Source organism: Myotis daubentonii, chromosome 6 (genome assembly GCF_963259705.1).
Source record: "Myotis daubentonii chromosome 6, mMyoDau2.1, whole genome shotgun sequence".
NCBI classification, from domain to species: domain Eukaryota; kingdom Metazoa; phylum Chordata; class Mammalia; order Chiroptera; family Vespertilionidae; genus Myotis; species Myotis daubentonii.
Genome location: NC_081845.1, coordinates 83,205,774 through 83,220,587, shown reverse-complemented (window position 1 = coordinate 83,220,587; position 14,814 = coordinate 83,205,774). Strand labels below are relative to the sequence as shown.

General features: G+C 45.3%; 1 protein-coding gene across 5 annotated transcripts in view; it reads right to left on the bottom strand.

Annotated features, from left to right (window-relative positions):
• Positions 1-14,814, bottom strand: part of RCAN2 (regulator of calcineurin 2) — a 254,053-nt gene that overhangs the window by 99,674 nt on the left and 139,565 nt on the right. The window contains exon 1 of one of the 5 annotated variants that reach the window (XM_059701509.1): positions 575-857. The exons of the other annotated variants lie outside the window; for them this stretch is intronic. Coding sequence (XP_059557492.1) covers positions 575-661 — 87 coding nt within the window. The 5' untranslated portion in view covers positions 662-857. Of the gene's footprint in view, positions 1-574; positions 858-14,814 lie in introns of those variants that run through there. 5 annotated transcript variants of the gene reach the window in all.

Sequence of the window (14,814 nt, the reverse complement as noted above, 5' to 3'; positions counted from 1 at the left end):
AGGGAAATGACTTGACTCCTTTGCTTGACAAAAATAAAAAATAAAAATTTAGGCAGCTGCTCTCCAACTTCGATTTCCAGAGAGCTGGAGGCTGAAACTGCCCTTCTTAGAACAGCTTTTGTTCAATTTGCAGACCACACCGTGGCATCGGTAAGTGACAGGCCATGAAGTCGTTACTGTCCCGCTAGCAGGGTGTCCTGGGTGGGAGGTTTATCATGTGCACTGTCTTCCTTTAATCACTGAGTCAAAACCCCTCTGAACATGAAGCACTGACAATTCTCCTTATTGACACAGATATGAAACTACAAAAACATGTCTACTGTGAAATTGCCGAATAGAAAAGGCCAGAAAAAAAACAACAGACAATGGTCAACCTTATCACAGTCAAAATGAATGTGCTGGTCCCCCTTCTAACTTATTCTAATTCATACAGCCAGGCACTCACCACAGGCATTTCTAGCACACACCGTGAGCTGCGAACTATTAAACAAAGTCATGTTTCCTTAAGCCAAAGAGGCTCTGCCCAGCAGCTTCAGGAGCAGCAATCATGCAAAATAAGATTGCAGGTGCATACCTTCACCTCCTGATGGGTAAAGACCTCCACATCCACCAGACAGGCGACCAGAGTGGAAACATCACAGTCCATGCTAGGGGCTGGCATTCCCCCTCCTGATTTTCAAAAGAGTTAGGCAGCCTCGGTGTCCTGCGTGACAGGGTGATGGGCAGAGCCTCCCGGTGGATGCTGCCGTGGCCTGCCCGGCGCTGCCTTGCCCTGGACACCGCGGAGCTCGGCACCTGGAGCCCGCTGGCTGCACGCACACAGCCCGCCGCCTCTGAGGCAGCTCAGCGGAGTAAGGAAGGGCCGGCTTTCTCATGGCAATGACATCACCACAAAGACTGACACAGGCTGAAGCTATTTTTTCCCCCATGCCTTTTATCTCTAGGCAGTGCAGTGGAGCAAATTGAACATGATTAGGTGCTAAATCTGAACTCAGACTAAATCAATTCAGGCAGCGCTGGCTAGGAACTGAGTCATAGCTGTTGTTTCAGCCGAGTGCTTATGTTTGCAAAAAGCAGGGAGGAGAGGCTGACACCAGAGGCTCTGTTTGTGGGAGCGGGTGTGTTGTGGGGGATAATTCTGCAGATGAGCCTCCTGAGATGAAGGTGTGACAATTTTCTGCCTCAGAGACGAGCAGGAAGTTGAGGCGTTTTGCAGATTGCGTGCCTTCTGTTAATTGCCCTGGGCTGCTCGGAGCAGCCACACATGTTCTGGGCATCCTAATGCATCGCGGGCACCGGCTGAATAGAAATCCATTCTTGGAGGGACTAGAGAGCTAAGTCGTCAGTCATTTAGGCAGCCTGGTAAGAGGAGATAATTGGAGGCTTGTGAAATTCTATTTGAAGCACATAAGTGCGGACCAGTAACTCTAAAAGCACCCTCCTGAGCTCGGGATTTCAGGCGTCTCCAAGGTCATTCAAACCAAAAGCGGCCCGTGGAGGAGTTACGGCAAACGCCTCCTGCGGGGACAGATGGCAGAATCTAATGGGCCAACGCACTGATGTGGGTCATTGTCAGCGCTTCGGGGCTCTGTTTCGCCTGAGACTTTGAACGCATCCGATTGCCTTTTCTCTTTTTCTGATTGTGAGTCCCTGAAGGGCAGGGCTATGGATAATTCGCCTTTCTATCTTGAGCCTTTAGCAGAGTGCCTGGCACGAGAAGGCAGAAACTGCTTAATGAATGAAACAACAGAACAGAAATAGCCTTCTTACCCAGTAGGAGTGAGCAAAGGGAAAATATCAGGTTCGTTTTCATTTCGTTATTAGGTAGGGAAGTACCAGTAGAACTCGCTGACGTTCCAGCAGGATCTGTCCCCACCAGGATACAGTTGCATCTGCAGCGGCCACCGGAGCGCAGTGATTTGAAACAGATGGGTGCCTTTCTATCACATGATTGAACAAAGTGGTCCAACTCAGCATGCAGATGAGAAAGGTGACATTTCACACAGAAGGTAGAAGTTTTGTCGTTCGTCCCCACTGGACTCCATTTGAGCCTCGTGTTCCCTTGAATAAGGCATTACCCACGCTAAATGAAATCAGTCCACAGTACAAATATTTAGACTGATGAAATTGTGTGTGTGTGTGTGGGGGGTGTCAATTACTATGTTGTCCAGGGAACTGTGGAGAATACGAAGTCCTATATGCAGATAATTCAACTAACCCTAACAGAGTAGTAATTATGTGCAAAGCTCTGCACCAGATGCTATAAAAGAGAAAATGATGAATAAGCAAAAGTCAGGATCCTCGAGGGGATTGCCTTCCTGGGGGGGCGATAAGACATGGTGACTAAGACCTGTACCGCGAGGCAGCGGTGACAGAGAGGCACAGGCAGCATTAGGTGGGAGCACTGGAGAGAGAGCAATGGATAAGGAAGGGAGCTGGGGCAGAGGAGCGTCAAGGAGAACATGACCTCTGCTCTGATCCTGAAATATGAGTAAGCCTTCGTGAGACAGAGAAGGGGTGAGGAGAGCCCTCCAGACTAGAAATGTCCAGAAGAAAGAATAGGGTACTTGGGGGCGGGGGGCACATTGATGGTTAAATTTGATTGGAGTCAGGGGTAGCCAAGACAGCAAGAGCCAGATGATTCAAAGCCTTGAGGGGCCCTCAGTGTCTATCTGGCCAACCATGGAATGCCTGCAAAGTTTTTGAGAAAGTAAATGGTGTCTCTATACATATAAGTATAGCTAAATTATAAAGGTGAATACCATTTTGAACACTATCAGCAACTATTCAAGAGGCAAAACAAAGAAACAGCTATTTTTTCATATGCCACGGCATACGCTAAAGTATTCTTTTTAAGGTTTCACGGCAGCGGCGTGCTGATGTTTAACAGTCGGCTGTCTGAAAAAAGCCCCCTGTGTGGCGTTTGCCGATTTCCGTGGTGTAATGATCTCATCGTGGCTGATGTCAAGCAACCGATAGGAAGTCCCTCGAACGCAAAGTTGCAGAGCGAAGCCTATGGCCTGTTCGCACCAGCTGTTCGAGCTGCCTCCAGGACACCGGGTTTCATTGTCATGAAAACGCTGGTCCGCAGAGGTGAGGTCCAGGGTGCGTGTCCAGGGCTGGCCAGGGTGCATCAGGCAGCAGGAGCAGTGCGCTGTCATCGCTGGGCTCTGTGGATTATTTCACACTTTCCATTTAGGAAAGAGCTATTAAAAGACACGTGTGTTATTTCAAGAAAAAGAGCCTTGCCATCATGTCTTGGCAGGAGGACATTCGTCTATCCAGGAAGCAGAGCAAAGCTCAAAATTGTAAAATCAGTCCTTTTACTGATGCAGCTCAGTTTCTCCTTTCTGATTGGTTTCTGCCCTGAAGATGCCTTCCTGTACCCAAGAACCCACCAACTTTACGCCTTTCCTTTTAAAAATATATCTTCAAGGACACAGCTCTCAAACCATTTATATTAGCATGAAATGACTGATAACTCATAGCATTACCCATCACAGAGGAATATGTGTTTAAACAGGGAACCAAATTGTAACTTGAGTGTTTTTAAGGTAGAATTATAAGGCATCGAGAGCATATAGTGATTTTGAAATGAAATCATTGGTTTTTTTAAATAGGTTGGTTCAACAAATTAGATATATAATTCAATTGACTATACAAAACACTCATTTTTCCTATAGACCAGAGCCCCTGGGGGGCTTCACTATTTAAATAAGTGTCCTGTTTCTCTAGATAAAATGGACTTCTCATAGCTGGGGGATGACTGGCAGCCCCGGAGGCATCTAGGGCATGTATATAAGCCCCCTGGCTGATGGCTACAAGGCCCTATATACCCTGGCTCCTGCCTCCTCTCCCATCTCACCTCATAACCAACTTTGCCCTTTCCTCTCCATGTCCCAGAGCCACTGGTCTTGGCATTTCCAAAAAATGCTAAGCTCATCTCAGGACCTTTGCACTTGCTTTTGACTTTGTCTGAAAAGACCCAGATTTCCGCATGGTGGCTGGCTCCTTCTTGTCACCCAGCTTTCAGCTCAGATATCATCTCCTTGGAGAAAGCCTGCCCTGGTCACCTAAAATATGTGTACGCACGCATGCACGCATGCCTGCACACACATACTCAAAATCAATCACTATCCAAGCATCTTCATTTGAATTTCATTCATAGCACTTTTCACTATTTGAAATTACTCTGTTCATATAGTTCTTTACTTGTTTATTGCTTGTTTCCCCCAACTAGAATTTAATCTCCACATAAGCAGAGATTTTTTGCCTATCCTGTTCCCTGCTGTATTCACAGGGGCTGGAAAGTGCCTTACACTTAGTAGGTATGCTCATAAGTATCTGACGTAGGTATGCTCATAAGTATCTGACGTATGACTGAATAACTACATGAATCTTAACAGGCGGGTAGATGGCCTCCAACAGAAAGAGACGCCTCCTGATGTAGGCGTTTCAGGAAGGTCCTTGTAGGAGGACACGTGGATGTCTGAGTTCAGTGACCACCCCACCTCTGACAGCTGAACCCGCTGGCACAGCTCTCTGCTCAAGAACACCCTTCCCAGATGAAATGGCCAGGGACTCTTAGGATTCATCCAAACCACTGCTCTTCCTATGACGGACCACACAGAGGAAATGGATGCAACATGATGCAGACCCTTCAGACAAAGACTATCTCCCTCAGACAAAGACCACTTCCCTGCCCCTCGGGCCCAGCAGTCCTCTAAGGGGACTGACAGCTGAGCTGGTGCTCTCAGCTCCAACTGGGCAGGAGCAGATGTGCCCCCTTTCAACCCAGAGGCGGCAGCCAAGTCTGTTCTACATGAGCATAGATGTTCCCATTACAGTGATGGGTTGTTGAAGGCTTTGCTTCTTCTACGTGTCCTTCTGGATCACTTGCATCTGTTTTAATGCCTATTATAGAAAATTTCAAATGTGTTCAGAAGTAGAGAGAATAGTATAATGAGAGCTTTCGTGTACCCACTACCCAGGTGCAAGAATAACTTGGGGTTATTCTTCTTTCCTCTCTGCCATTTGGTCTCAAAGTGTGGTCCCCAGACCAACAGCATCAATACCTCCTGAGAACTCGGAAAGGCAAATTCTTTTGGCTACACCCAAGACCAAATAAAAAACTCGGGATCAGTGTCTATAATTGAACAAGCCCACCAGGTGAATCTGATGCAAGTTCAAGACTGAGAAGCCCTGATCCATGTCCCCACCCACCCTCCCACTCATGTCAAGTTATTTTGAACCAGATGTCTAACATATCATTTTGTCTATAAATATTTTAGCATATATCTCTAACAGACAAGGGCTCTTCTTTACAATACCTATCATTACAAAACCCAAAAAGCAAAAACAATTCCTTAGTATCATCAAATATCCTGCACATTTCTTAACACCCATACTACCCATGTCCTCTTTACTCCCCATCCCCTCCCTGGACCCCTTCTACCATCCTTTACTTGCTTTGTTTAACAGTTTGTTTGCATTGGGGTTCAAACTACGGTATCACTCATATCTCTTAATCTACAGGGCCCTCTTCCATCTCTTCTTTTTCCTTCCTTGTAGTTTCTTGCTGATGATGAAGCCATGATATTTGGCCTTTAGCATTTCCCCCAGTCTAGACGTTCTTGGTGAACTTGATAGTGTGATTCCACCGGTTACTCCATTGCCAGTAGGTCCTGCTAGTTAGATCCAGAGGCTTCTAAGGTTCAGGTGTACCAAGATTCCTTCCTAGGTGGATGGGGCAGGAAATATGTCTTCCTAAAGGATCGATCATGGCAGGGAGAATGTAATGCCACTGTCTCTCTTTGTGGTATGAGCAGCCTTTCATGCTCAAGGCTTGGGTTCATTCTTTCATAAAGCATTCATTCTTTCAAAATGATGGTATTCCTTCTGCATTTATTCATAGAACAGTTCTATTAAAAAGAACGACTTCTGTCTATGATGTAGTTACCCTGAGCTGCATTTTATATGACAGGCAAATACATACTTGATTATTTTCCTTCATTAACAGTTTTTTGTTAAAAAATGATTTGTTCCTTTATTATCCTTCAAAGATGATTGAGGGTTTCTTTTTTATTTTCTAAGTGTCATTATGAGTTTATTACACATATTTGATGGTTTTAAACCAATTGCAATTTTGCTAGTGATGCTTACATTGTCCATCATTGGCTGGTGAGAGTCTAATAGGTTGGCTAATATTTTGACACAATCCCATCGTCCTTCTGGCATGACAAGCTGTCCCAGACTCATGTCCATTTTTAGCCCTAGATAAGGAATCAGACATTTCTCCAAAGAGCCTAGTTCCATTCAGTCAGTATTTCAACATGTTTTAATATCCTAATCTATATTCTATATAATAAAACCCTAATATACAAATCGACTGAACAGTGGAATGGCTGGCGGAATGACCGGTCACTATGACATTCAATGACCACCAGGAGATAGACACTCAAAGCAGGAGTTGCCTCCCACATTGAGCATCTGTGCCCCCCCAAAGGAGGCAATGGGCAGCGGCGGTGGCAATGGGGGTGGGGTGGGCAGGGCCAGCCAGAGGGCGGCACTAGGTTGCCAACCAAGGCAGGTGCCAGCAGAGGCCTTTCGATCGCCCTGCCCACCGGTTGCCCCACAAATCAGCCCTGATTACCAGCCAGGCCTAGGGACCATACCCTATATATTGGGAACAGTCTCTTAGATTTAAAAATTAAAACCTGGCAAGGCTACTCTAACACTGAAAAAACAGGATGATGCAGTAATGACATGCATAGACCCTGGCTTGCACATGTGTGGTCAGCCCTGGTTTTGACACTTATAACTGTGTGACAGAGCCAATTACTTAACTTCTCTTTGCTTCAGTTTTTCCACCCATAAGATGGGGAAAACGGCACTACTGCCTCAGAAGGATCATGTTATATACTACTTTTTATAATCAGGGTAAAAAATGTAGCTGCCCATACAACAGCAAGATGCCTTTCACCTGTATGAAAAGTATGGTCACTGGTGCATGCAGCATCCCAGACTGCAAGAGGGAAGTCTGTCGGTTTAGGCCCAACATCCCCTAAGGGGCCCCAGATTGCGAGAGGGCACAGGCTAGGCTGAGGGATTCCCCGCCCCCCGCCCCCCGCTGCACGAATTTTGTGCACCAGGCCTCTAGTACTTAGAGAGAGAGAGGTGCTCCTTGCACTGAGTTGGTTATTGTTTTAAAGCTTTAAAACATCGCATATCATGGTCCTTACCATAATTACTCCCTTGCCTTATCCCACACCGTATGCACAGCAGCCTCAGAATCACATTATTAATACTACCAGGAACAATTTAAGATATTTTCCCCAGGTTTGTTGTTGTTGTTTTGTCCTTTGGGTAGCCCATAAAGGGGGTACAAATTTTTGTCTTACAGTCATTTGGAATAGTTTCTCTAATTCCATCAACTGGATGCCAAGTTAGGTTCTTTGGTTTCTAAAATGTTTACTTTTAGAAACATTTACTTTTAAAGGTTCAATTGTTGCTAAAATGTTTCTAAATTTATTTACTTTTTTCAAAAGTAAAATATTTTGACTCACAGGACTGCCTTTCCCATTATATTTAATTTTGTTTTATAATTATAAAAAATATGACATGGCTCAAAACCAATCTACACAGAAATCTAGCTCCTATTCCTGCATCCTACACTCCACTCCTTTCTTACTTCCCACACAAGTCATTGTTATTTTATCTTTATTGTTTATCCATTCTCTCATTTAAAAAGATATTAACAAATATATATGAATATTATTTCCCTTCCCTTTCTTAGACAAATGATAGCACCCTTTGGTCAGTTTTCTGCCTTGCTCTTATTGCTAAAAAACATGATCATAGAGAGGCTCCATACTAATATGTAGAAATATGCCTATTCTTTTCCCAACCGTATAGTACTCCACTACACGAATTTACTAAGCTTGTGCACTTAGGCCCCTATTGATGGGGGCCTGTTTCCAGTTTTTGCTATTAAACAGTACAGCAATTGATAGACTTTGCTCATGCCTTTTCATATTTTGCCATTTTATTTTTGGGACAGATTCTTTAAGTGGAATTGCTGGGTTAAAAGGCAAATGTCTATGTAATTTTGCTAGATCCAGCCAAATGCTCTTCCATAGGAGTTGTATCATTTTGCTTCCCCACCAGCAATTTCTGAGAAAGAGTGGCTCCCCACAGCAAGGGTGGCCATATGTGTCGGACTTTTGCCCATGTGGTGTGGGTGAGATGTGGTTACCACAGTTGAGCTTTGATGTGCATTTTTTTAGTATGGCACATTTAGGGATCTTTCTACAGGTGAACTATATTTTCTACAGTTAGTTCAGATTCTGTATCTGACCTGAGCAAGCAAAAAATCCTAAAGAACCCTGGACAGGTGGCTCAGGTGGTTGGAGCATTGTACCATACACCAAAGGGTGACCAGTTCGATTCCCAGTCAAGGCATATACCTAGGTTATGGGTGTGATCCTCAGTCAGGCAATTAATTAATGTTTCTCTCTTACGTCTCTCTCTCTAATCAATAAACATATCCTCGGATAAGGATTAAAAAACAAAGTCCTAAACACCCACCAATATTTCTCAGTGAGTTTCAGTTTGCATTAATCTAGTTATGAGCAAGGTGGATCATCTGTTCATTCCGTAAGAATCATTTGCCTTTTTTTCTGATACCTCACTTAGGTCTGGTCATCACATGCCAAACCCATTCTCACCTCCAGGCTCCTGCACTTGGTGCTCCCTTGCCTGCAATGCATTTCGCCGATCTAGGCAGGGTTCGCTCATCCACAGCACTCAAGCCTCTGCTCCGATGCCCCTGCCCAGGGAAGCCTGCCCAGTCAGCCCATCTAAGTAGCACTGTTCTCTCTATCTCCTCGCCCTGTTTTATTTTACCAAGCATTTGTCACTAAGAGATGTTACATATTTCTTTGTGTAGTTTCTGTCTCTCCCATTGGAATGCAAGCTCCAGGAGGGCAAGGCCCCTCCACGTTGGTCACGGTGTAACCGGCACAGTGGGAGCTCCATGAGGGTGTGCTGGGGGAATGAATCATTGAATGAGTGGGATCTTTTGCTCTGAGATACAGCTGCTGGGGACATGGACCAGAAGTAAGTCTATCAAATGGGTCCCTGTAAAGGAGCGTGACCCTGATAAGGGAGGTGTGAGCAGATGAAGGTGCCTCAGGTCAATGGGCCATGGGGATAGTGAGGTGGAGGCAGGAAAGGCCCATAAGAAGTGAGAAGGGCCCGGGAAGGGGAGGAGGGACACACAATGCAAGCTCCCCATCTGCACAAGTGCCATGCTAAGTGGCTGCTGCAGTGCCCTTGGTCAGACTCAGGGACCATCCTCATCCCACCACTGCCCAGTTAGCACCTGCGAGGCCCCACAGATATCTTATGGCCAATCCCTGAGCGACACCCCAAAGAAGCTGTTATCACTTCTTCTTTGTTTCACCCTCCTCCCCAATCTCCAGGGTTTTCTCTCTGCCTCGATCCATCCTTTAGGAAGACATTTCCCTTCCCAACCTCTACGTCTGAACTGGATAGTGCACTTTATACCAGGCAGTGCTATATCTAAGAAGCTGACACACTGAAAAATTACAGGGAGGAGCACAAATAAGGTGTTAGCGAGGCACACCTGTCTTCTGGGCAGCTAATGCTCTAGGAACTGCTCCTCCTCCGCCCATGCTGGACTCGTCTGGGGGCAGCCCTGACCCGGCCGAGCCAGCCAGAGTTTTTGTAAAGATTTTCCAAACCCAAACTGGGTCAAGAGCACCCGTTCCCTGTGGTGTCAGAAGCTTGGAACTGTTGCCGGCCAAGATTTTTCATCATAAAGCCACATTCAGACATCAACAGGAAGTAAGTCAAACAAGGAAGTCCTGGAAGCGCTGGTGTCCTCATCTCCAGGCGCCCCTGAGGCCCCGTGGCACCCTGACAACTCATGGGCCACTTATTCAGTGCTCCCCTTGGTTATGTTAAATAGTCTAGTGTCAAACCAACCAATGCTCCCTTCTCTCCCAAGCTGATTCAGATAGTGTTGCCGTCTCTAACAACCAGAAGAGCCCTGGCTAACACACACACACACACACACACACACACACACACACACACACACACACGGCCCTAGGTTAAATAACAAGGGACAATAAAGTAGAAAGTCATTCATCAGGGGACACACATTCAGGTTTCTAATTTGTCCCATGGAGATGCTCTCCTCTCTCCCTCAATTAGACGTGAGGTGAGGGAGCTGTCACCATCCCAGGATGGATTTCTGTCAAGAAAAGTTCCTCACAGATGGTCTTCCCATCTCCACTGGCTTCACCCTACTCATTGTCCTGCAGGCGCTAGAACTAGCTAACTTGCTCCTGGCCACCTGCTTTGAAAATCCGTGTATTGGCCTGATACCTAACTTTGATTTGAAGGTCCCATTTGCTATTTTATCCTGGTCTCAGCTGAAACTTGCAATTTAACATCCTGCCACACAATCATGTACTTGGGGCTCACTTTGTGAAGTCACTCTGTAAAAATTCATTAGCAATATGCTATGTGCACTTCACAACAGGTTGGTTAGAGATGAGGAAGTCATGTGCCCAAGGATGGCCAGCTGGGAAGTGGTGGAGGGAGGTCAAATACCACTGGCTGGCCTCCAGAGTGTGAGCGCCTAACTTCTCTGCTGTGCAGACTTGCACGTCCTGGACAGAATTTTAGTTGTGGTGTCAAGGCTGGATTGGAAAGTAACAAAGGCAGGAGCCAAGAGACCTGTCATCTCAAAGGAACTTTACAAGGGTAGAAATCAACTTGCTGCATTTCTGATAGAATTATCTAAGCCAGTGGCAAGAAGGAACCAAATTAGGCAATGAGCAATGCCAGAGACATTGCAGAAATATGAGAGAACTCAATGACCACACTGGGTAGGAGAAGAGGGGAGGGGTGGTCAGGGACAGGAGGGAGGGATGGCATGGTTAAAGTTTCAAAATCTTATCTCCAGGGAGAAGATGGTACCAGTGACAAGGGTGGGTCCTTTAAAGAGATGAAAGACCCCACCCACCAGCAAAATCTAGAAAGCCTCAAAGAAAGAGGGAGGCATTTGATATGCACACTGGGTAGAACTAAGATGAATCAAGGTCTTATGAGCAAGAGGCTTGTTTAAGGACCAGCGAACAACCCATTGAGTTGGAATGCAAAGCTAAGCCAAGCAGTGGTGAGTTATAAGATTGGAAGGGAGAGCTGTGGCCAAGTAGATAAAATTTTTGAGTGCCAGGGCAATTACTAATATGAGTATATTTCACTCAGTAAGGTATGGGAGCTATCAAGTTTACTTTAAAAAACTGCACACTAGGTTGAATTGGAGTGGAGAGGGGTTGTAAATGTTGGTAATCTCAAGGCATTGAGGGGTTGGATTATGGAGATGCAGCAGTAATATTAGGGAAGGGATGGATATGAGAAACACCATGAGATGCGATGTTCAGGATTTAACAATTAACTGGCTGTGAAAGCAATGGTCAGAATGCAAATGGGCAGGAAGGCAGGTTGGAGGTACCAGAAAAAGGAGAAATGGAGGCAGGAAGGGTGGGAGGAGGGGAGACTCTAAAGGCAAGCCTGGATTGACAGAGGTAACTTTATGTGAAGTAGCTTAGCTAAGTAGGTGTCAAAAACAAATTGTGATCAGTTTTATACATCCATGACAGTGAGGTACATGTCCACATTCATTCACTTCGATCTTTAGCTATTATCATGAATCTTCACTTACGTAAAAAGGCAAAAAGGAAAGGTAAAGGTAAAAACTGAGCTTAAGACTTACAGTGGTAACAGGTGCTAGTCTTTATAGGTATTAATTAGGGGTGAACAGTATTGCAAACCTGCTCTAGTTCTGACTAGTCAAGACTGTGAAAATGATTCCTTTCACCCTACCCTGTGCTTTCACACTAAAACCTGGGGGAAAATAGCATCAAATCTATGAATAGTGGTCTTTTATGCAACTATTTCTTACTTTCCTTTAGAAAGGTCTCGATATTCATTTGAGTTGTAAATACATGGAAGTATTTGATGAGTCTTACTCTATATTTGAAATTTAAAACTCATGAAGCAAAAAAATAAAAGTTGCTTCTAGGAAAGCAACTGTACCATTTTGGGAACTGAACTTCTCATTGTCCCACCAGGCCTGCTAGTCTTCCAGTGCTCCCTGCTTCAATGGTGGCACCACCTTCCATCCAGTCACCTTGCAGCACAGCCTCAGTCATCTCTGATTTCTTCCTGGCGGGCCAGAGAATCAGTGAGATTGTCAAAGGGCGCTGTCTCTCTGACTCTGTCTTCTGAGGCGGCCTTAGAGAAGCTTTCCCTAAGGAAGGACCATTTTGCTGAATGTTGAAAGGTAGATGGGAACGAGTAGGGAGACGACAAGTAGGAAGATGGGAAGAGTAGGCAGGAGCCTGGGAGGATGTGTTGAAGTATGAAATACTATGAGTAGACCAATATTGCAGAAATTTCCAAAAACCCATTGATGTTAAGCAGAGTTAGGGATTAGGGTTTGAAACCATGGAAAATGCAGCTAGACTGTCAGGCAAGGGCTTGTGAGTTACGGGTAGGAGTTTAAATTTTGTCCCATAGGAAGAAAGAACCAGCGAAGGCTAGAACAGTAGCATCTTGACTCTCCCTGCCTCTAAGTTCACTGCCCTTTAATCCATCCTGCAAACAATCTGTGGTCAGAAAGACCTTTCTACTAAGGAAATATGACCATGTTCCTGTCCTGGAGAGTGGAGTGTAAAGTTAGAACTAGGCCTGCATATGTGCAAAGGAATATACAGCAAGTCCTTCAATAGCATCATTTCATTCAAGTTGTTTCATTGTGACTTTGATAACGAAACAAAATTGATTCCCAGCCTTGGGCCAACGTCTGTGTGGAGTTTGCATGCTCTCCCTGCCCGCTTGGGTTTTCTCTGGTACTCCTGTTTCCTTCCCCTTTCCAAAAATGTGCCTGTTAGGTGGCCTGAGTATCTACATGGTCTCAGTCTGAGTGAGTGTGGGTGGGTGTGACGCGTCCTGTGATGGAAGGACAAGGGGTACTGTCCGGGGTGGGTGCCCGCCTGGTGCCCTGAGCTCTGGCCCTCGTGACCCTGAACTGGAATAAGCTGGTTGGAAAATAATTACCTTGGCTTGTTTTTATTGCTCTTTTTAAAATATGTGTATAGCTCACATTTATTTCAATGTTTAATATTAGAAGTGCTTGGGGTCTTTATTTAGAAGTTAGGTGATGTCTTTGTGACCAGAAATATGCTGCTCCATGCAGTCACTCGGAGACCTGGGTTAAGAGAGGTTCTGCCATCTTCAACACTTGCAACTTAATTCTTGTTTATATCACTTAGCCCGTGGTAAAACTGGTTCTAATATATGTCATTTTTCCCAATGTTGCAGTTTCCAAAAAACCTATTGATGTGAAGTGAGGATGTACTGTAGTAAGAAAATGTTAGAAATCCAATGGGTGGAATACTATGCTGCTGTAAAAAGGAAGGAACTCTTACCATTTGCAACAGCATGGATGGAACTGGAGAGCATTATGCTAAGTGAAATAAGCCAGTCAATGAAGGAAAAATACCACATGATCTCACTCATTCATGGATAATAGAGACCATTATAAACTTTTGAACAATAATAGATACAGAGGCAGAGCTGCCTCAAACAGATTGTCAAACTGCAGCGGGAAGGCTGGGGAGGGTTGGGGGGCAGGAGGTAGCGGGGTAAGAGATCAACCAAAGGACTTGTATGCATGCATATAAGCATAACCAATGGACATAAGACACTGGGGGATAGGGGAGGCTAGGGGACTGTCTAGGGCGGGGGGGGAGGAAATGGACACATATGTAATACCCTTTGTAATACTTTAAGCAATAAAAAAAAGAAAAAAATAATAATAATAGAAATCCAATGGGCACAGAGACCTCTGTGCTGGGAATTTCTCATGGCCAGCCTCCTCCGCTAGAATAATGCATATGACTTCCATATTCGTGTTGCACATAAACCCATTAGAGCACTTACCTGCTGTATAGTTTAAATGTTTTATTGTAGCCTCAGCACTTAATCAGTGGTTTCAGATAATGACTGATAAATGAATGAAAGACTGAATGACTGAAAGGCAAGACAATCCTCACTTCTCATGAACGGGTTATTTCTAAGTGAGTCTATTCTGGCAGCAGCTCCACTAGCTTCAGTCCTCCGTGCTTAGCATGAAGTCTCCGACCCCACTGCCCTTTTCCTTACTCCTCAGCTTTAAAAGTCCTGGAGACTTATCGTAGAAGAACTAAGAAGCACAGCCATGCAGCCTCAGGTGTATTCATGTGTATGGAGATGGCTGAACGTCCACCGAAGGTTGTGCTCCTTCCATAGTATAAATCTGTCTCTGGAAGATGGTTTCCCAACGAGGGTTATGGTTGCCAGCTCAATGTGACCCTGTGACTGAGTTCCGGCCGATGGGGTAGGAACAGAATTACAGAATGCCACTCTCAGGCTTGTCCATCACGCTCCCTGCAGGACCCTCGTGTCTCTTCTTCACACTGATCTCTGGAGCCAAGTGCTGAAGACGGCAGAGCCTCTCTCAGTCCAGGTCTCTGAGTGACTGCATGGAGCACCCTCCTAGTTCCTTCAGCCTCCTCCCCATCACACTGTCAATAGGGTTTTACATGAGTGGGAAATAAACCTCTTTTCTGGTAAGCCCCTGAGATTTGGGATCCTATTTGGCAGAGCAGACGGCATTACCTCAAAGAATTCAGCATGCATGTGTACTGTGTGCGTTCATGTAGGCCTTCTCCTAAC